The sequence below is a fragment of the Elephantulus edwardii genome, unplaced genomic scaffold (assembly GCF_000299155.1).
Source record: "Elephantulus edwardii isolate Elephantulus edwardi_28Jun2011 unplaced genomic scaffold, EleEdw1.0 scaffold00168, whole genome shotgun sequence".
NCBI lineage: Eukaryota > Metazoa > Chordata > Mammalia > Macroscelidea > Macroscelididae > Elephantulus > Elephantulus edwardii.
The window spans coordinates 1167736-1191342 of NW_006399918.1; the positions used below are offsets into that span (position 1 = coordinate 1167736).

General features: G+C 39.7%; 1 protein-coding gene across 1 annotated transcript; it reads right to left on the reverse strand.

The window, feature by feature from the left end:
• Positions 1–7634: 7634 nt before the first annotated feature.
• Positions 7635–23165, reverse strand: CD5L (CD5 molecule-like). The gene is made up of 6 exons (XM_006895502.1): positions 23150–23165; positions 22888–22914; positions 18769–19104; positions 13088–13402; positions 10403–10723; positions 7635–7741 (listed from the first exon to the last, which is right to left on the reverse strand). Exons 1-6 carry the CDS (start codon positions 23163–23165, stop codon positions 7635–7637), a joined length of 1122 nt encoding a protein of 373 aa, XP_006895564.1.
• Between the last annotated feature and the right edge of the window lie 442 nt (positions 23166–23607).

The following is a 23607-nucleotide window of genomic DNA, read 5'->3' on the forward strand; positions in this document are numbered from 1 at the left end:
AGTAAACATGTGTGTGCATATATCTGGTTGGATGTCAGTTATAGTCTCTTTAGGGTATATTCCCAGTAGTGGAATTGCTGGGTCAAATGGTATCTCTATTTGCAAATTTTTGAGAAAGCGCCATACCGCCTTCCATAGTGGTTGCACCATTTTACACCCCCACCAACAGTGAATAAGAGTTCCAGTTTCTCCACAACCTCGCCAGCATTTGTTGCTCGCTGTTCTGTTAAATTTTGCTATCCTGACTGGGGTGAGATGATATCTCATAGTTGTTTTCATTCGCTTCTCCCTTAGAGCTAGGGATTTTGAACATTTCTTCATGTGCTTGTTAGACATCTGAATGTCTTCTTCGGGGAAATGTCTGTTCATATCCTGTGCCCATTTTTCTATTGGATTATTTACCTTTATCTTGTTGTGGTGCTCAAGTATTCTATGAATTCTGGATATAAGTCCCTTCTCTCATATGTCACTACCAAATACCTTTTCCCAGTCAGTGGCTTCCCTTTTTTACCCTGTTGGAGAAGGTTTTGGATGTGCATAGGGATTTGATTCTTAGAAGATCCCATTCATCTACTTTATCTTCTCCTGGTTGTAGGTAATGTATATAATTTTGTATGCAAACCAATATAAAGTAAAAATTCAAAAAAATAAAAATTTCACCAGGTTGCTACAAAAGAGTATTTCCAATAAAACAAACACAAGGTGTAAATAGTTGTCACTGTTTAGTTCCTAAGTCCTCTATACACACCTTCACTGAATCTTTAATTAATTTGTGTTTTCATATGAAGAGCATGAAAAATAAATGTCGTGGAAAAAGAGGTTAATTGGATATCTGTCCAACCAGGACCATGTAAGGATATTTTTGGATTGTACTTCTATTAAAGATATCTGTCCTTATCTTTTAGAACCAATAAACTCAGTGTTATAAATAAAGTGAGTCAATTTGTTACTAACCAATTAGATTATCTAATCAACCATGCAATAGGTGGATAAATAATAATTGATGGAAAATTAGTAAACTGGCTAGGGGTGATTGCCTCCCCTTTTTAATTGTAACTACAGAAGCCAACATGATGTTCAAGCAAACAGAAAAATAATTTCTTATAAAAATACTACAGTTTCTTACACAATCCAAAACCAGGAATGCAGTTAGACATCAGGAAAAGAACCAAAACCACGAATGTTGTTGTTGTTATTATGTGCCGTCAAGTCATTTGTGACTCATAGCGACCCTATGCACAACAGCCCTAAACCCTGCTCTATCCTGTGCCCATCGCACTACCTCCGACACACCCATCCCGATTACCCCAGTCACTGAATCAATCCACCTTATAGAGGGTCTTCCCCTCCTGCACTGTCCCTCCACCCTCCCAAGCATGATGTCCCTCTCCAAAGACCCGTCCCTCCTTGCAACATGCCCAAAGTATGTCAGACGAAGCCCCAGAATCCCTGCCTTCAAGGAGCAGCCTGGTTTAACCGTCTCCAGGATGAATCTGTTTGTTCTCTTGGCAGTCCATGGTACATTCAATACTCTTCTCCAGCACCACAGCTCAAAGGCATCAAATCTCCTTCTATCCTCCCTAGTCATTGTCCAACCCTCTGATGCGTAACAAGTGATTGCAAAGACCATCGCCTGTATCAGGCACACCTTAGTCTCCAGAGAGACACTGTTGTCCGTATTCTCCTTGTGTTTCTTATCTCTCCTTTCTCTGTGGAAGAGCTTCCTCTAGTTTTAATCCATTAGCTGTGAGAAAAATAGCTAGCCATAGATTGAGATAACATAAATAAAGCTACTTGTAGAAACTAACACTTTTGGCCAAAATTTCCAACTTCTATAAGAAATGATTGGTTAGTTTAAGGCATATGCCTACTCTTTGGTACCAGTCAACTGTGACCAGGAATATAAGGCTATTTTTGTAAAGAATTCTCTCCATAAGCATGTCAGGTATGTTTTTATTTGCTTTTATGTGCCATTGAGTTGTTTGTGACTACTCTACGTAAAACAGCTCTGAACCCTGTTCTATCCTGAGCCAACCTTATTGTCTCTGACTCACCTATTCCCATCAACCCAGTTACTGAGTCAATTCATCTCATTGAGAGTCTTCCTCTCTTGTGTTGTCCCTCCACCCTCCCAAGCGTGATGTGCCTCTCCAAGGACAAGTCCCTCCTTGCAACATGCCCAAAGTATGTCAGATGGAGCTTCAGAATCCTTGCCTCCAAGGAGCAGCCTGGTTCCACCCTCTCCAGGACAAATCTGTTTGTTCACCTAGTAGTCCATGTTACATTCAACACTCTTCTCCAGCACCACAGCTCAAAAGCATCACTGTTAGATATAGTAAATAGAAAAAGAGAACTGTCAGGGTTATAAATATAAAACTGAAAATACAATTCATTCACAGAAAAATAAAATTAGTGAGTCGTTTCTCATGTTTCTTGACTACTGTGGTTAGGTGCCATCGAATTGAGCACAACTCAGAATGACCCTAAGAACAGAAGACATGAACCCTGCTCTGTCCTGCAGCATCCTCATACTTCCTTACACAAAAGAATCCAATTTAGCAGTCACTGTCAAAGATTGAGGGTCTTTCTCTCCTTCGCTGACCCTCCACCCTTCCCAACATCAAGTTTCTTTCCAAGGAATTGCACCTCCTAGTAACCTGTCCATAGTATGTGAGACAAAGCCTCACCATTCCTGCCTTCAAATAATACTCTGGCTACATCATCTCCAAGACATTTCTGTTCATTCTTCTGGCTATCCATGGGATGTTCAGTGCTCTTCTCCATCATCACAGATCAAAGGTGTCAATTCTTTTTCTGTCATCCTTATTTATTGCCTAGGTCTCAGATGCATAGCTAGTAATCAGAAAGACTATTACCTGAATCAAACACACTTTAGTTCTCAAACTGACATCACTACTCCTCAATAATTTGGAAAAGTCCCTAACTGTAGATTTTCCCAGTGTTTTCCTTATTTCCTGACTGCTGGTACCAAGAGGTATCAATTGTGGATCCAAGCAAGATGAAGCTGTTGACAGTTTCAATCTCCTCTCTATTCATCATGACGATGACTATTGGTCCTGACCTTTGTGTTCTTGATATTGAGACACAATCCATACTGAAGATTGCATTCCTTGATCTTCTGCAACAAGTGCTTCAAGTTCTCCTCACTTTCAGCAAGCAAGGTTGTGTCATCTGCATAACACAGGTCATTGATGAGTCTCCCTCCAATCCTGATGCCACACTCCTCCTCACAGAGTCCAGCTTCTAAGATAATTTGCTCAGCATACAGACTGAACAGGTATGGAGAGTGAGTACAACCCTCATGCACTCCCTTCCCAATTCCAAACCATTCTGCGTTCCATGGGGAAAATATTTACAGGCTCTTGAGAAAGCCAGATGACTATCAGAAGATAGCCATCAGAAGATTATTTGGTCAAACTCGAATCAGTACTCTTGATTTTTTTTTTCAATCTTAATGTCTGTATAAGTGAGCTAATTAGTAAAAATAAACAACTTTGACATTGCAGTTGTCTCACATAAATAATATTTTTTTCCTATTCATGTCACAGTCAGCTTAGCTGAGTGGGAGACTCTGGCTCCACTAATTCATTCAGAACTCCTCCTTTCTGGCTGTGCCCTCCCTTACATCTTTGTTGTCTTTTAACAGACAGCTAGTAGATAAAGAAAGAGCTTGGCATAAGTGAGCAACTACTGTTAACTGTTTTGATGTGAAGGTATTAAAACAGCTTATCCCTGTACTCCATTAGTGAGAACTGGTCATGTGACCATATCTATATATGAAAAGGCTGGGAAATATAGACAAGGGTATACAGGAAAAAAAGAATAATGTCCGTGAGCCTTGAAAGTCTCTGTCTTTATGCTAATCTCTTTAGGCTGTAATATTCTAGTCTAACTACCTCCGTTTTCAATATCAAGACAAGATAGCCAAATTCTTTGGTCAGGAAATCCTCTTATCTGGACAGTACTAATGGTACCATATCAATTTTGTCTTAGTCTGCTGTTAGGGACCGCTCTAAAGTACTCAAGAGCAATGGTGTCTCTCTAGAGGCTAAGGTGTGTCTGATACAGGCCATCATCTTTGCAATCACTTGTTATGCATCAGAGAGTTGGACAATGACTAGGGAGGATAGAAGGAGAATTGGTGCCTTTGAGCTGTGGTGTTGGAGAAGAGTGTTGAATGTACCATGGACTGCCAAGAAAACAAACAGATTCATCCTAGAGAGGGTTAAACCAGGCTACTCCTTGGAGGCAAGGATTCTGGGCTTCTGACATACTTTGGACATGTTGTAAGGAGAGACAGGTCCTTGGAGAGGGACATCATGCTTGGTAGGGTGGAGGGACAGCACAGGAGGGGAAGACCCTCTATGAGGTGGATTGATTCAGTGACTGGGGTAATCGGGATGGGTGTGTCAGAGGCAATGCGATTGGCACAGGATAGAGCAGGGTTTAGGGCTGTTGTACATAGGGTCGCTATGAGTCACAAACGACTCTATGGCACATAACAACAACACAACAACATCTCCCTTAGTGGCACTTTTTTTCTTGCATCTGCTAATACTATCAGCTACAGTCATTGTGTGATACAAATAGTTCCTGCATGTGGCTGCAAATTGAAAGATTAGAGGTTAAAGTCCAGGAAAGATGTGATTATTTTTGGACATATCTCAAAACACAGGCATTGAAAACCCTATGGAGCATGATTCTATTAGACACATGGGTTCTCTTTGAGTTGGAGTCAATTCATTGCAACTGGATTTAACATCATTATTTAGTCTACTGCCAAGTCTCACTTTCAGTGCACAATTACCCTGCACTTTTACTTTTATCTTATTGGTTTCTACAGATCCTATTAGATTGGAATTTTAGAACAGAAATTTTTAGTGAAGAAATTAGAGAAAACAAAAATTCCCCATATAAAATGTCAACCTTGTTCTACTCTGCTAATGGGAAAGGAAAGGGGCCTTTCAATAACTCCATCGAGACACTGCAGCACGCTCTAGATTCCAGGTAACGTAGGTCGAGAGGAACGGGTGCTTGTCAGTAAGCACAAGGAAGACTTGTAGAACTGATGAGTGCACTTGACTGATTCCCCAAATGTCTGTTAAAAAATTTTCTTCTTTTTTTTTTAAGAATTTTCTCTTCTATGAAGCTAGATTTCTTTGCATATTTCCAAACTAGTTCTTAAATACTTACTCAACACATCTAGTAAGTATTTATTATATTAGGTGGCAGAAATATTCCCAACTCATTAGTAGCCAAAAGACCCCTTTGTACAACTCTGGGTCCCTTTGCCAGCTGTCAGTCTCATTTCCTATCTGAACAATTCAGAGCAAAGAGATGACATCCATACCCTGAACTTAATGAATGACTAAGTCCCCTTTATTATATGACATCAGTTCCATAAACGTTGTTGGTGACTTCTTCTTAAAAGGACTCATTACTCCTTACTTCAAGCTTTACAATGTCAGTAATTGTTTCTTTCAACTAACTGTTTTTAGTTTTGTGTGTTTTGTTTTCCTTTTACCCCCTTTTTAAATAATTTTAACAAAAGTTTGTAGAAAAAAAAATGGATTTTCATTCATTGTTGTACATTTTCCTCCCTACCCTCAAGTACACTTAAAAAAAATTCATTGTTTCATAAGTTTCTTCCTCCCCCGGCCCCATCCCACCCTAGTCCACTTTGCTATGCACTTCTTATCCTGGACTGTTGCATACACATAATACCTAATCACATATTCCTTTTAAACAATTCTTTCCTTCATCTGTTCCAATGTAGTGTTAATTATTTATCCCCTCTTTTCTCTGTTTCTTCCCAAAATATTACAAAACATGGGTGAACCTGGAGGACATTTTACTGAGTGAAATATTTCCATCACAAAAGGACAAATACTGCATCATACACCTGTTATAAAACACAATTCAGTGCTTTTGGATCCACTGCTAAAACTAGTGTAAAAGGGATGAAACCTCTAGTGCTAAGGACCGCAGATTTTAACCCTGACCTCCTGATTCCCAGCCAGTAGGAATAAGCCCTGTTCCTCACTAATTGCCTCTTGTTTCCCTGCACCTTCTGGACTGTTCTGATCAAATTAACAAGAATCAGAGTCCAGAGGCTTGTATGGGTTTTGAATTAGAAACAAAGTTATTGGCTAGAGCCAACAAAAGTGTAAAGTTATAAAATATGACAGTAGAGTTGGATTATTAGACATTTCTCAATTGTGCGTGAGATTTTTTTTTAATCTATCTGTGGTGGAAGATGCAGAATTGCACTTCCAGTTCAAGCTAAAGCAGGAAATACATATAGACAGAGTGCTCTATTCAAAGGATTGAGCGATATTGCACATATGGTGCTAGCAGGTTCTTTTCTAACAAACCCTGACTAAACCCATAGATGAGAAGCTGAAAAAAACCCCTGCTTTTGTAGGAGTATAAAAAAGTATAACACATATATGTTGTAAAACAATGTCTATGAACTTTGTGTGCAAACCAGTATAAAATTATTACCTAACTTGAGAGAGACATAAGAGCATTATGCTGAGTGAGTTAACTCAGTCCCACAAGGACAAATACTGTATAAAACCATTATTGTAGAATAAGTATGAGGATCCAAGGGGAGGCGGGGTAGTGGAAGCAGATGATGAAGATGTGAAGGGAGGATTAATCATGGGATTGTACGATTTGATGGGTGGGGGGAGTGAGGAAAATGGGAATGATCTGGTGTGAACAGCAACATATTTGAATTTTGCAAATAAATGAGCATGAAATTTTTTTAAATAAAATTTTTTAAAGTATATCACATAGATAGACAACTGATAAGACTCTGATACCTGATTTATGAGACAGTGAATATAGGCACTCTCTAAGTATACAAATTTGTCTCAGTGTCCAAGATAATTTATTATTACCATTGAGTCTTGATTCTCACCTTAGAAAATGTTTTTAAAAATTCAAATTATCTCAGGTCAACAGGTCCCAAATCTTCAGTTGATAAAATGAAAATCATATTTTCCAATTGTCATGAAACATAACAACTCTGGATCCCAATCTCATTCTACTCTTTTTGGCCCCTCTCCCAGTGAAAAATGCACATTCAATACATTCTACCTTAGGTAAAATTAATATCCATCTACAATTCTTCTTGTTAAAGGCCAATCATGTTGGTAGGCAGTGTGTGCGAATGAGCAAAAAGAGTGTTTTTCATAAGATTCAGAGGATTCAATATCTTTTCCCAGTGTTATGAAAATTTTAGGTCATAGATTAAAGGACTCCACGCTTTCTAGTTTCACTAGGTAATAAGGAAGCGGGAGTGGCATTCACTCCCTAAACAACATGTTTCTGGAAACTCTATGAACTTTGAGAAACGCTGATAGTTATAAAAAGGTTTCAGGTCTTTTGCTCATAGGGTTGCTATGAGTCGTGATTAACACGTTGCCACACACTTTAAATTGGCGACCGTGTTTAGACCATGCTTATAGCTGTCATTTGTGGCAACGTGTTAACTCAACGGCAATCAACAACAATAAAAAAGGAGAGAAGTGTTCAGTGGTGCCCACCCAAGATTTTATGACAGTATAAGATGATTCTAAGTTATCCTCCAAGTTTGAGGAAATTGTCTACTCATACTTTTTTAATTGTTTTATTCCTTCCAACTTCTTTACAAACATAGATCTTGTCTTGGGAATGACCTGCACATCGTGCCAAAATGGCAGGTATGGGAGTTCTACACAGGTTGGGAAGAGACAGGAAAGGCTAACACCAATGTCAAATGCTCAGTGGTAAGAACAGGACAATTGAAAGATCATTTTCCCAGTCCAAGGTTCCATTTCTTCTTATAATCTATTATCTCCAGATGAAGATGAAGATCTTGGGTTGGACAGCAAGGTTTACTCAGTATTCAGACTCCTGCTAAAGGGATGAAAGGTGGTGGACAAAGCCTGCAGGCTCAGGATGAGCACTGAAATGATTGGGGTCCATGAGATAAGATGGGTTGTTCTGGGGTCAGTAGGAATCTTATGAAGCATCAAGAAGGCCAGGCTACTGCTCTGTAAAGAGAAGAAGATACAGTAAGGATGGCAAAGTTAATTAAGGCATTGTTTCACTTAAACTCAAAGAGGCTAAAGAACCCTTCCAGGGCCTAAGACACTCCTAACATCCCATATAACATGGAGTCAAGTTAACAAACTAATACAGTGTTATTATTGTTAAGTTCTGTCAAGTTGCTTGCAACTCATAGTGACAACAGCTCTGAACCCTGCTCTGTCCTGAGCCAACCTCATCATCTCTGACATACCCACTCCCATTACCTCAGTCACTGAGCCAATTCATCTCATCCAAGATCTTCCTCTCTTGAGCTGTCTCTCCATCCTCCCAAGCAGGATGTCCCTCTCCAAGGACTGGTACATCCTTGCAACATGCCAAAATTACGTCAGATGATGCTTCAGAATATTTGCCTCCAAGGAATAGCCTGTTTTCAACCTCTCCGGGAAGAACCTGTTTATTTTCCTAGTGGTCCATGGTATATTCATTAGTCTTCTCCAGCACCATAACTCAAAGACATCAATTCTCATGTCACCCCTAATCATTGTCCAGCTTTCTGATGCATAGCAATTAATTGTGAAGACCATGGCCTAGACCAGGTGTACCTGTCTCCATAGTTATATCATTGCTCTTCAGTACTCTGGTGAGGTCTGTGACAGCAGATCTTCCTAATGCAATTTGTCTTTTAGTTTCCTGGTTGCTGGTACCAAGACTACTGATTGTGGAGACAAACAAACTGAAGTTGTTAACAATACCAATCTCTTCACCATCTATCAGGATGCTGCCAGTTGGCCCAGTGATGAGAATCTTTGTTTTCTTGATGCTGAGCTTTGATCCATGTCCTTGACCTTCTGCAGCATATGTCTCAGGTCCTCCTCAGTTTCAGCAAGCAAAGGTGTGTCATCTGCATAATGCAGGTTGTTGATGAGCCTTCCTCCAATCCTGACACCACATACCTCTTCATAGAGTCCAGTCTCCTAGTTGATCTGTTTAATACCTATTGAATTAGCTAGAAGTTGGCTTTCTTAGGCATTACATTAGCCCTTTCTGCGTTCCAGCTACCTTAACTACAGACATAGGGTTTGGAAAAATCATCAACAGCTGTGGGACTGGGTTAAGGATAATAAAGAGAGTGCTTCCCACATTGTGCAACAAGATTTGAGGGAGACTGGAGCACAGCCTTGTTGAAACCTAGATGCTGGTGGCAAGACTTTGATAATGGTGGTGGAGAAACTAAGGCATTGCTGTGGACAAACTGTATCAAGGTGTAACCGGAAGAGTCCAAGGCCACCTTTAAAGGTCTTTGCTTTTCTTGCCAGATGATGGAAGGAAAAGCTGACTGCTGAACTGAAACTGGAGTCTGGACTAATTGTGCCTTGGAACTGCTGGGCTAAAACCTGGGTTTGCATTGGGTAATATACTTTGCCTCTCCCATTTCCAACTTACTTTCCTAATAAAACCTATTCTCGATACCACAACTGTGGGTCACGACTGTAAGTCAACAACAAATAAATTTCTTGCTACTGATGAGGCTCTAGAGAGACCATAGGGCTGGGCTAAGACTCATCTGCTTTTTGCTCTGGTGTGGTGAGAGACTATACTATTTTCACTCCCTCTTATCCTTTCAGAGAAAGGTTCATGGCCCTGTGCTCCCATGTCCCATTTTCTGCTTTTTTGGTCATACCCCAGGGATTCTCCTACCAGATCTCATGTAAATTTCCAATAATATTTACACAAATCCATCAAAATAATTAAACTCATTAAAATAAAGGGAATAAATATTTCTGTGTTTTTACACACCAAAATGCTGATGTTTAAAGGAGTTAAGTGACTAAGACCACTGTTTAAATTTATGGCACCAAATCTCTCTTTCTTCTGTGCCCTAAGCTACATCTCATATTCGTTGTTCAGCTGTGATGTCTTACCTAATTTCAGAGCCAAGTAACTTGTCAGCTCTCACTCTGATTGTAAAACTGAGCTGCTGTTCAGTTGTCCTTTTGAGTCAGCCATTCATTTGCATTGTTGCTGTGTTGTTGTGTATCATAAAGTCGGTACCAACTCATAGTTGAAACTCCAGTGGATTTTCAAAGTCAGTAAATCACACCGAAGATTGACCATCTTTCCACAGAATTTTAACAACATGCCTTTGCTTGCCACTAAGCCACCAGAGCTCACTCACTTGCATTGCTTGCTCTAAATTGAGAGGGCAAGGATTCTCCTGCCCATCCCCGAAGAATTCTACACTTCAGGATAGCTATTGCAAATTCTCTGGTAAGACTCATGGACATGTCGAAAGAGTTCCCACTGCCACCCATCAGTCATGGATAACAGCTGCAGAACTTACCTGAGCAAATGATGGCCACATCTTCCTTGTGAGTGCAGTCGTGATATCCCCAGAACCTGTGTCTGCACTGATCCAGGGACTGTTCTCTTCCTGAGCAACGAACATCATCCAGCCAGATGCGGCCAGCCCCAGGACCAAAGCGTTTCCTGGTATTGAGGGGTTGAGAGAAAGGCTCCCCACAGCCCAATTGCTTGCATACCACCTGATCCTCCTTTCTTCCCCAGCCATCATCACAGACAGAGCCCCATATTCCGTCATGTAGCACAGCCAGTCTCCCAGAGCAGTGGCTATCTCCTCCTTCTAGCCTGAGCTGAAAAGGATCTGTGGGTGGAGGAGGAGATCAAGAGTTGAAAAATGACAGGGAAAGAAAAAAAGTAAGTTGATCAACGTCTTTACTCAGATACCTCATCAAATAGGAAACTCTCCACCTATGATTCAGCTCATTCTCTAGGTCTCCATCAGATTCCAAAGTGTGCAATCCAGTTTTCTGTCCTTAACAAAAATAATTTTATTTCTCATTTATTTTATAAACCTAATGCTTGTCAATTATATCCTAGTAGTTTGGGTTTGTTTTTGTTTTCGTTTTTTTTTAAAAAAATAAAATAACTTAAGCAATATGTGGAATGATTTACCTTCTTTTTATGTATCAATGCATTTTCTGAGAACTCTCCTGAAAGTCCAAGATTTGAAGCATGATAAAGTAGGAGGAAATGTGGGTGAAAACTGAAAATCACTATAAGAAAATTATGCTCACTGGTCTGGGAGATGCTAGTAGAACTTCCGAGATTTTGCCCTAAGTCATCCTTCAAGCTGGAAACTTAAATCACCCCTATACCTCAACGTTCAGCCAAACAATAGACAGGCTATAAAATGATGAACAACACAAGGGAGGAAAGTCTACCTCAAAACAATCAATCACAGAAGATTAAAAGAGTCGGCATTTACCCAGGAATAAAGCTCAGAAGTAGAAAGGGAAAGTCAACAAGGACAAATGAAAACAGGAAACCAAGGGAGGAAGTGGGAAGATTAATGTCACATTAGAATGATTATGATCCATGTCAGCAAAAAAACAAACCCCAAAACACAATTTGAATGGAAATCAAAATTTCTTTGTCAATTGTCACTCAAATCACAATAAAGTAGATATATATTTTTTTAAATGCTAAGAAAAGGAAGAGACAAAGTTCTCTATGTTTCTATGGTAGTGATGGTTGTTGTTATGTGCCATCGAGTCATTTGTGACTCACAGCAACATGAGCAAGCTCTATGTACATCTCTGAATGCTGCTCTATCCTGAGCCAACTTCACGGTCTCTGACACACCTACCTCCATTGTCCTGGTCACTGAGTCAATTCATCTCATCCTCTCTCTCTTGCACTGTCCCTCCACCCTCCCAAGCATGATGTCCCTGTCCAAGGACTGGTCCCTCCTCACAACATGCCCAAAGTATGTCACGTGGAGCTTTACTATCCTTGTTTCCAAGGAACAGCCTGGTTTCACCCTCTCCATGACAAACCTGTTTGTTCTCCTAGCAGTCCACAGTATATTCAACACTCTTCTCCAGCACCACAGCTCAAAGCTATCAACTCCCCTTCTATCATCCCTAGTCATTGTCCAGCACTCTGGTGCATAGCAAGTAATTGCAAAGACCATGGCCTGGATCCATATCTAGGGTTTCCAACACTGTAAATCCTTACAGAAGCAGGCAGCTCCAGTTTTTTACTGCAGAGAGCAACTTGTGAATTTCAACACCAGCCTTTTAGATGGAAGTTAAATTCTTAAATTATTCCATCATAATCCTTTACTGTAACAATGGTTGTGTAACACAGAGTCAGAACCGAACCATAGCTGACCCAACAGCAAGTTTTCAAAAGTTGTTCATCATACAGGAGGAGATTGTCCATCTTTTTTTCCTCAGAGCAGCTGGTGGATTTGAACTGCATAATAATTGGTATTGGGGTTTGGGGGTTTGAATGTGATTTTAATGAAAGTTTACAAGGAGATGGTTTTCATTCATTCATACATATACATTTTCTTCCTTCCCTATCCCCCAAATAACTTTGCAATGCTTTTTCTGTTTCAAGTTGTTAATTGTCATACATATAACATCTAATAATCTATTCCTCTCAGATTATCCTTCCTTTCACCTATTCCAGTGCAACAAAATGCTCCCTATGTATCCATTCTTCTCTTAATCTCCCTCTACCTCCCTACTGTATGCATTCTATTGTTATAACAATGATCTTATGCAGTATTTGTCCTTTTGTGACTGAGCTATTTCACTCAGCATTGTCTATTCCAGACAAATTTATTTTATCTAACTTATTGTGACAAGATTTGGAAAAACAGGATCAATGTTCTACACCATATGCAGTCCATTACAAATATTTTACAGTAAAGCAAAATTGAAAACATGCTTAATCACTAGGAACTGAGTCTAAGTTCTTATTTTGCATGTTTCCTCAATGAAATGTTCTCATGAAAAATAGGTAAAGAAATTGTATTTTATTCTGTTGCTGGAGTAAAATAAATACACCTGTAACCAAGTGAAAAAAGGAATATTGAAGATAAACACAATTAAGTAAATCTCCATATCTATACATAATTCTCTGTAAATTATGACTACCTGAAGTACCACTTAGTAAGTTTACAGCTAAATCTAGTCCCTGAACTCGTGGGCCTCACCTTCACACTGCACCCAAGTGTCTTCAGTATGGGTGCAGTTCTCCTCCTGAGGTATGGAAAGGCAGTCTTCAAGGGTTAGCTCTTTTCCTGAGCATAATACTCTGTTTGGCCAGATGGGTCCTCGGCCTTGAGTAGCTCTGTCACAGCATCCACGGGTCAAAATGGCCCGTCCACATCCCAGCTGTCGGCACACTACCTTGGCCTCCTGGAGGTTCCATCCTGCTTTGCACACGGAGCTCCACTGGCCCTGGTACTTCACCTCCACTCGACCCATGCAGCGTCCAAGGCCATCAGTCAACCGCACAGTCTCTGGAACTGGGGAAAAGAGGAAGTGTCTGTTCCCTGCAAAAGCAATCTTTTCTGAAAAGGGAGTTAGCATACACATCTTTACGCACTTGTTTTGTACAATATATGTTTGAGTGCATAACAACAATAATAACACTTAGCTCTTAATAATTTCTTATAGAGGTTTGTTGAATGAATAGATATATGAAACAATGAGTCAATTCTGAGTTGAGCTATAAATCATTTCCACATCATTTTTACTTTTTAAAATTATTCAAGCATTCAACTTTTCATTTGTATTTTACTAAAGGTGAGTGGAAATATTGTACAACTTTTTTAAAGTAAGATAAAAAAATTAAAGCACAGCGAAGGGCCGAAGGGAGCAGAAGAAGATGGAAATCGCTAGGACAGTGGAGATTAGAGGAGCAAAAAGAGGTGTGAGGGAATGGGAAGGGTGCAATGGAGCTTGATTAGGTGGGGGATGAAAGGCATGGATCACTAGTATATCATTATCTGAGGCACAATGTGTATGGATGCTTATATAAAACATAATGGAATGAATGAAACTAAATATACATGAATAATTTTATAGAATATAAAGTACATTTATGAAACGCAATGTGTAAATTATTGTATAAAATACAATATACCTTCATAAACACAATGTATGGATGAACTTGCTTAGCACTTCTTAAGCGGAAAAAACTGAATAATAAATTCAGTCCTTGAGTTGCAATACTTAAGGATACTGTGGGCAGAATGTTGACTGATCCAGAAAGCATCAAAAGAAGATGGAAGGAATACATAAAATCACTATAACAAGAAGAATTGTTTGACACAGAGACTTTTATAAATCAAAATATGATTGAGAGACAATGGTGATGAAGTAGGAAGTTTAAGTGTCTCTGAAGGAATTAGAAAAGAAAAAAAAAAGACCCCAAGAATTAATGAAATACCAATTGATATATTCCAACAAACCGATATGGCCTTAGGTGTGTTCATCAGGTTGTGCCAAGAAATCTGGAAAACAATTATCAGTTTTCATATTTATTCCCATTAAAAAAAATTGTGATCTGTCAAAACAGTGTGGGAATTACCATATAATATCAATAATAACACATGCAAGGAAAATCCTGCTGAAGATTATTCAAAAGCCACTGGAACAGAAAACTGCCAGATGAGCAAGGTTGGTTTAGAAGAGGCCATGGCACAAGGGACATTATAGCCAATGTTAGATGGATCTTAGCTGAAAGAAGAGAGTACCAAGGGAATGTATATCTGTGTTTCATTGACTATGAAGACATTTGACTATATGGATCACAACAGATTGTGACTAACCTTGAGAAGAATGGGAATCCCAGAAAATTTGATTGTGCTCATGCAAAACGTATATATGGACCAGGAAGCAGTCCTCAGAATGGAGCAAAGAGACACTGCATGGATCAAAATCAGGAAAGGTGTATATCAGGAATGTATCTTATCTCAATATCTTTTCAATTTACATGTGAAACAGGTCTTTTGGGAGGCTAGACTTTACAAGAAGGAATGTGGCATCAAGATTAGAGGAAGACTCATCAATTTATATGAGTTAACTTGCATATGACACAACTTTGCTTATTGAAAGTGAGGAGGAAATGAGGCATTTATCGCAGAAAGTCAAGGACTGCAATCTTCAATATGAATTGAAGCTCAATATCAAGAAAACAAAGATTCTCACCACCGGGCCAATTGGTTGCACCATGATAGGTGGAGAAGAGATTGAGATTGTTAACAATTTCAGCTGCTTCACTCCACAATCAACATTATTGGTACCAGCAGTACCAATAGATAAACTGCACTGGGAAAATCTGCTGTCAGAGACTTCTCCAGAGTACTGAGGAGCAATGATGCCACTCTACAAACTAAGGTGCAATTTTTCCAAGCCATGGTCTTTGCAACTGCTTGTTATGTTCCAAAATTCTTGCCTCTAAGGAGTAGCCTATTTTCACTTCTATGATAGATCTGTTTGGTCTATTGGCAGTCCACATTATGCTCAATACTCTTCTCTAGTACCACTATGCAAAGGTATCAATTCTTCTTCTATCATTAGTCATTGTCCAGTTCTCTTATGCATAGTAAGTAATTGCAAAGACCACGGCCTGAATCAGGCATGCCTTAGTCTCTGGACTGACATTGTTGTTCTTCAGTACTCTGGAGATGTCTCTGATAGCAGACTTTCCCAATACAATTAATACTTTGATTTCTTGACTGTTAGTGCCAAGAGTGTTGATTGTGGAACCACATAAGCTGAAGTTGTTAACAATCTCAATCTCTTCTCCACCTGTCATGATGCTGTCAATTGGCCAATTGATGAGAATCTCTGTTTTCTTGATGTTGAGCTTTAATCCATACTTAAGACTATAGTCCTTGACCTACAGTAAACGCCTCAAGTCCTCCTCAGTTTCAGCAAGCAGGGTTGTGTCATCTGCAGATTGTTGTTAAGTTTTTCTCCAATCCTGTTGCTGCATTCCTCCTTATAACGTCCAGTCTCTGAATGATCTGTTCCAAATATATATTGAAAAGGTATGGAGATAGGATGCATCCCTGACACACAGCTTTCCTGATCCTGAACCATGCAGTGTTTCCCTGCTCTGTTCGGACTACTATTTCTGATTCAATGTAGATTTCTCAAGAGCACAATTAAGTGTTTTGGGATTCCCATTCTCCTCAATGTAAGCTACAATTTGTTATGATTCACACAATCAAATGTCCTTGCATAGTCAATGAAATAGAAATAGATATTCCTCTGGTACTGTCTGCTTTTGACCAAGATCCATCTACCATTGGCTATGATGTCCCTAGTGCTATGGCCTCTTCTAAACCCAGCTTGCACGTCTAGTAATTCTCTGTTGATGTACTGTTTCAGTCATTTTGCTTAATGTCATTGTAGGTCATATGCAAAATGAATAATGCATATGGCCTACAAGGAATCATAGTAATGCACTTAAAGCAAAGTAAACTCTCATTGCCATCCAGCCAGAACTGAGTCATAGCTTATCCTCCAGCTTGTTTCCAAGGCTGGAAATGACACTAGAAGAGATTGATCGTTTTGCTCTACCTGGACTGTTAATAGATATGAACTGTCAGAGAAGCTTCAACTTTGGGACTGCAAAGAAACTCCTTATAAACTAGGTCACCAGAACTCTGATATGTCCAAAACCAAAGGCTTTTGCTGTCCATGTCAGTATAATAACCCAACTATCCCTAATTAGTGTTCCCAAACGTCAATGTTTATAAGAAATAGAAAAGAAGGCTCAGCATCAGACCACAAAGATTCAGTTATTGTTTCCACGGTAGCAAACTCTTATGGAGACAAAGAAAAAGAAGACAGAGCTTAGCCTCTCAGCCAAATCAGTCTAATGGGAGAAAAGTGTACAGTGACTGAGGAGTGGGGGGGGAATCATTAACACATAGAAAACAAATACGTTACAAAAGACAAGAGCACATGCACCCAATCCATGGCATTTTCAATTGCTTAATGTGCGTGTAGAAGTTAAACAATGACTAAAGTATCGTGCTTATGCAGAGCCTATACCTGGACCAGGAGGTCATTGTGTGAACAGAGCAGGGGAACACTGCATGGTTTAAAATTGAGAAGGGACTGTGTTGTATTATCTCTCCATACCTATTCAACCTGTATGCTGAGCAAATTATCCGAGAAGCTGGACATTATGAAGAGGAGTGTGGCATCAGGATTGGAGGGAGACTCATCAATAACCTGCATTATGCAAATTATACAACCTTGCTTGCTGAAAGTGAGGAGGACTTGAAGCCCTTGTTACAGAAGATCAAGAAATGCAGCCTTCGGTATGGATTGCATCTAGTATCAAGAAAACAAAGATTCTTACCTTTCCACCAATAGGCAGTGTCATGATGGATGGAGAGGAAATTAAAACTGTCAATAGCTTCATCTTGCTTGGATCCACAAATAACACCCTTTGGTACCGGCAATCAGCAAATAAGGAGGCACGTAGCACTGGGGAAATCTGCAGTTAGGAACCTCTCCAAATTATTGAGGAATAATGATGTCAGTTTGAGGTCTGAGGTGTGTCTGATTCGGGCCATGGTCTTTCTGATTACTTTGCTATGCATGTGGAAGCCAGACAATGTATAAGGATGACAGAAAAAGAACTGATGCCTTTGAGCTGTGGTGTTAGATAAGAGCACTGAACATCCCATGGATGGCCAAGAGAACAAACAGATACATCTTGGAGATGGTGCAGCCGGAATGCTATTTGGAGGCAAGAATGATGAAACTTCACCTCACGTGCTTTGGACACGTTGCTAGAAAGTGCTATTCCCCGGAGAATGATGCTGGGAAGGTTGGAGATTCATCAAAGGAGAGGAAGACCCTCAACCAGATGGATTAACATAATGACTGCTGCTATGGGCTCTTGTGTATCAGGAAATATGAGGATGGATCAAGGTAGAACAAGGTTCAGATCTTTTGTTCATAGAGTACCTAGCTATGAGTCATACTTGACTCTATGGTACCTAACAACAATAACAAAGTAGACTGAAGAAGTGATGTCTTTGAATTGTGGTTAGTAGAGACTTCCAAACAAATATGTCTTGGAAAAAATGCAACCAGTAAGCTCCTTAGAAGCAAGAGCTTTGTTCAAGATTTAGGGCACGTTACCAGGAGAAGCCAGATTCATCATTATGCTTGGGAAAGTCAAAGGACAGTGTAAGAAGAAGAGGAAGATCCTTGAGGAAATAAATTATATGATAACTGACTCAATGGGCTTAAGCACAGCAGAGCTGAGAAGGATGGTACAGGTCAGGCTGTATTCCACTTTGTTTTGCATAGATTCACTATGACTCAGAACTGAGTTGATGACACTGAACAATAATAAAAAACAAATACATGCAGGAGAGTAATGGAATATAAAAAAATATATGAGAATGTGCTGTAAGTTTCCAGTATCTCCTGTTTACTTGACCAGCTGGAGGACTCCTTGAGATATGAAACTACAGAACATGAATTCATTACACTTTATGAGCTTATTTCTTCCTCCCTACCTAGACCCTAACCCCAGATACAAAGCACAATATTTAACACACATTTAGTGATTGCTGGAGGGGCTGTGAATATGCGGTTTTGTTTTTTGTTTGTTTGTGTGTGTGTGTGTGTTTAGAAAAAAAAACAATTTCTCACAGATAGTGTAATTAAGGGGAAAGGATTAGCTCAAGCAAGTAGAGGGTAACAGTTCTGTTTAGGGATGTTTATCTTTAGGTTTGAGAAAGGATGAGATGTGAATGACACCAGTTATCCATTGAAATTTTTGTGAAACTCCATACTGGAAACTAAAGAAAAGTAAGAGCAGCCTCGTGGGCATCTGACCCGGGATCCCTGCCACACTTACGCTCACATGATGCTCCTGCATCTTCTTTATGGCTACAACTCCCGTAATCAGAGTCTTCTTTCTCACACTGAGCCAGTGTATCTTCCCTCCCATTGCAGTTGACATCTTGAATGAAGATGTTCTGGGTTTCTTCTGCCTGTGGCTTATATATAAAACCGCTGGGTGTTCCCTTAGCCGCTCCACAGCCCAGCTCCCGACACACCACAGCCACATCCTCCAGGTCCCAGCCATCATCACACACGGTGCCCCACTGACCGTTCTGCTCCACCTCCACGCGCCCTTCACAGCGGTGGGGCCCTCTCACCAGTTGCACTCTGTATGAAGACTCTGGAAAGAAATGCAGTATTAGCTGAAGACCTAGGATGGGGGACAAAACAGTACTTAGGTACATAATCAGTAGACTTCGGACTACTTCAGTCCAACACAGAAGGTGTGATGAGGATCTGCAAGACCTCAGCTCTGAATTTTTATTTGGCTATATTCTTAACTGCAAATTCCCTATCAACTTCATCTACAACACTTTGATATGACTGTGGACTTTCCACTTTGAAGATTAAATGAAAAATATTTGGTTAAATACCCAGCGGAATTCTCAGAATCTGGTCAGAAGTAAAAGGACCTATATAATACTCCCTCTATTTCACAAATAAATACGCAGTGAAATTAAGGTCCTCAGGTGATCCTGGAAATTAGTAGAAACCCCATGCAAGCCTGACAAAAATTACTTTATGTTCTTACCTCTTCATGATTTTGTCATTCTTTGTGGAAGCTAAATTAAGGAGGGACTGAGGCGTCATGTGTAATTTGGGCTCATAAACTGATCCACGGTGCACTAGTGGCTCTATTACTAACTGAAAAGCTAACAGTTCAAACCATTCACCAATTACACTGGGGCGGGGGAGGGGGGGGGCGAGATACAGTCATCTGTTTTGCTTCCTTAAAGTTTATTACCTTGGAAACCTGATGTGTAGTTCTACTCTGTTCTACAGTTTATCTGTGAGATGGAATTGACTTGATGAAAGTTAGTTGTTCTCTCCCCGCCCCCTCCATTCTCTCTCTCTCTCTCTCTCTCTCTCTCTCTCTGTCTCTTTCTCTGTGTGTGTGTGTGTGTGTGTGTGTGTGTGTGTGTGTGTAGTGTGTCATTTCCTGTGACATTTGTCCATGATCAAGCCTCTACCTCAGAAGAAATACAGAGAACATCAGGTATGGAAAAAAGTCAGCTTTGTAGTCTTGGGGTAGAAGAGGTATCATAGAGCTTTACATATGTTTTGAGAAATTTAGGACTTGGTTCTGTTTTCTGATTAAAACATGAAAGAAAACAATGCTAACAGAAATCTCTTCCTTCCACTAAGAACCATAAATAGATGTTAGAGTAAAAATAACAAAGAACAGAGATCTCATCAGGCTCCATTAGTTGAGCATATACTATGTTTAAGGTATTATTTTATTGATTTTTAGAATAGTGATGAGTAGGACAAGTAGTATTACTCCCTCTAAGGGTTTCTAAGGGTTTATATTTAGTAGACTGAAATAATGTCAAAACTCTTGCAGCCCTAGAATGTTAAAGACAGACAGAGGAATTCGTAATGCTCCACAGAATTGAATAATTGGCTGGATGGGATATTTAGCTGAGATAGTTCTGGTCCATTTAGATGATTCAGGTTTGGACTTGTGGTCTTTGGTATATTTAGACAAGAGCAACTTAACAGATAGATACCAATATGAACCACATAGAATAGTTCAGCTGTCTTTATGAGTGGAACAAGACTTCTGAGGACCAGATTTCCTAGTGCTTGCCTTGTCTCAACGCTGTACAAAGACAATGATCCCTACACTTGGAATAAACCCCAGAAGAAGTAGTTGAATGAGAGAAAAATCTGATCTGGCTGATACTAAATTATATTGTAAAGTTTATCTTTTATTTGTTAATTTGTTTTCTGTTTTTCTCTTTTTATTCCATCTTGTCATACTTGATTTTATCATATTTGATTTTGAGAAATAAAATCTTAGTTTTAAAATAACCTTCCTTTTAATGAGTTTTCCTTTTGTGTGGAATGGAATACTAGAAAAGCTCATGAAAAAGAAAAAATTAGATAGATAGATGATAGATAGATAGATAGATAGAAACATATAGAGATATAGATATATAAAGATAAATAAATAAAGAGTATATAAAAAAGAAATACAGTATGAGGCGAAAAAGAAATGCTATAAAAATATTTTAAAATCTGTAAAAGAGTCAAAGGGCTCATCAGGGTAACTGTGCCTCAGGTAGTGAAATTAACAGCCTTTGGTATTAAAGAGTTTGAAAAGTGGAACAAGGTCCAGAGGAAAAACATCTTAAGGTGTAGAAGAGTTATAAAAATATTAATTGACTCTCAGTACCAGCACCATAGAACAGCCCTGGAAGTCAGATTTTAAAGGTCAGATAACCTGATAGTTGAATTATGAACCCAGTGGAAGCTATAATTAAGAAATCAAATTGTATCCAGCAGACTTCAGGAGTATCCACATCTATAGCAGAGTTTGTACGTTCCTTTGTCTGACAAAGTCTCCACTCTCAAGAAAAAAAGTAGACCAGAGAAATATTGTAAAAGAGACTGCCACTGTATAAAGTACTATCATAATCTTCCCCTTCCATAGATTCATCATTCACTTTGTGAAGTCCAATCTATGCTCGGTTGTGCAGTTTGTACATTGTCTAAAGTCTCCTTGCAGAAGCAGCCAATGGAAGCGACATCCAGCTTTCTCTGCTAGTCCACCAATATGCTGCACAGAGACAGGTGAGTTTCTAATTAAAAAAAAAATGCCATTAATGATGAGAAGGCTTCCTGGATGATGTGCTGGTGTGCCCAGCAGGGCAAAAGGAAACTAATTTTCCAAATATGACCACAAAAGATGAAATGTGTGTGTGTGTGTGTGAGAGAGAGAGAGAGAGTTGTATTCTTGTGTATATTCAGACTCCTAATGAGTCCACAAGACAGAACAGAATTCCTCTTACTTAGCCTGAAATAAATTATTTGCTATTAAGAGATTCACCAAGCTTCTTGGCTCATGGAGGCCATGTGTTTCCTTGAACTCTTGAGGCCTGGAGTCTCTTTACAAAATAAAAAGAACAACAACAAAAACAGTGCCATCAAGTTGATTCTGACTCATAGTGACTCCGTGTGTTACAGAACTGCTCCCTGGAATTTCCTTAGCAATACTTTTCACAGAAGCAGTTCATGTAGGTTTTATTTCAGGTAAGTTAGTGCAAACTCTTTGATAGAAGAAGAACCGATGTCTTTGCATTGTGGTGCTAGAGAATAGTACTAAACATACCATGGACTGCTAAGAGAACAAACAGATCTGTCCTGGATAGGGTGAAACCAAACTGCTCCTTAGAGGCTAGGATTTTGAAGCTCCATCTCACATACTTTGGGCACATGGCCAGAAGGTACCAGTCCTTGGAGGGAGACATCATGCTTGGAATGGTGGAGGGGCAGCACAAGAGAGGAAGACACAGAATGAGGTGGATTGACTCAGAGACTGAGGTAATGGGGATAGGTGTTGCAGAGACAATGAAATTGGATCAAGATAGGGCAGGATTAAGAACTGTCGTACACAGGGTTTCCATGAGTCACAGGCAGCTCAATGGCACATAACAACATTTGTATCATCTCAGAACATTTTATTGTAGTACCTAAGACAAAATAAACATACACAGAAAGCTCATTGCTGTAGTGTCAGAACCAACTCGAAGCTAAGTCCCCATTTGATATCTAAGGTTGTAAGTCCTGGGAAGAGATTCCTCATGTTTTTTTTCCCATATAGCTGATGGTGGACTTGAACCACCAAAGAGGTAAGTCCATTGTGTTAGCAATGGAAATCTTTATGGACTATGCCACCAGAGCTCCCTAAATCACTATAGTTCCTTATAGTTCTAGAGTTATATATCTACACAAGACAAGACTGAATGAGTAGAATGGAAAATCAGAAAATAAGTCTCATGGTTAAGTTTTGAACCAAAGTACTGTCCGGATTTCCACATTTCCGAGCTTCCTTTCTCAAAAGCAAGCCCCTGCTTTCACCCCTCATAAGTAAACAAACAAACAAGCAAAATTAACTTACCTAAGAGTCCAGGTCCAGTGAAAATTACTGGGGGAAAAAGAAAGAGTGAATGAGGTCACATAGTCAATTTCCAAAGCTTTGTGGAACATAACTCTCTGGAAGGACATAATCCTTGTCAAACACTGTGAGACAGTTGGGGTCTGTCAAGATCTGAGATTGATCTTGTTGATGTTTTCTTTGCCTGGTATAACCAACTTCAATGGACACTTGGACTTTGGCTTGAAACCACAGAGACAATTCTACCACAGTTAACTGACATCACCCTGCATGCTGAACATGTCGTTATGGCTCTGTACCAAGTAGACCTAAATTTGGATTTCTAATCCATTCAATTTTATTGATTTCCTGTTGCTATCAGGAGTTAGAATGTGGTGAAGCAAGCAGCCCTCTAGAAGCACCAGAAAAGATTCTGAAGGCCAGTAAAAAGATATCCTGGCAAAGGGAGGTAGTACTATATTGAGAGTAGGACAGGGAGCAGGGGAAACGTCAGGACTGGCCTTGAGAACAGAATGTAGTGCTCACTGGCACTATGCTTAGTCAAGAGGCAGCATTCCCCGCCCTCCCCCCCCACCACCCCTTAAAATGTCAACTAGTAAATAAGTTGGGTTTTGTGGACCATATGGTCTCTTTTGTAACTACTCAACTCTGCCACTGCAGTTTAAAAATAGCTATGGGCAATATGTAAATGAATGGGCATGGTTGTGGTCCAGTAACCTTCCA

What these genes read in the sequence shown, in the direction of transcription:
- CD5L (XM_006895502.1), bottom strand. An exon ending in CACTGGACCTGGACTCTTAG is followed by an intron (nt 19,105 to 22,887) that starts GTAAGTTAATTT and finishes ATTTCTTTCCAG; the next exon opens with AGTCTTCATACAGAGTGCAA. An exon ending in ATCATGTGAGCGTAAGTGTG is followed by an intron (nt 13,403 to 18,768) that starts GCAGGGATCCCG and finishes TCTTTTCCCCAG; the next exon opens with TTCCAGAGACTGTGCGGTTG.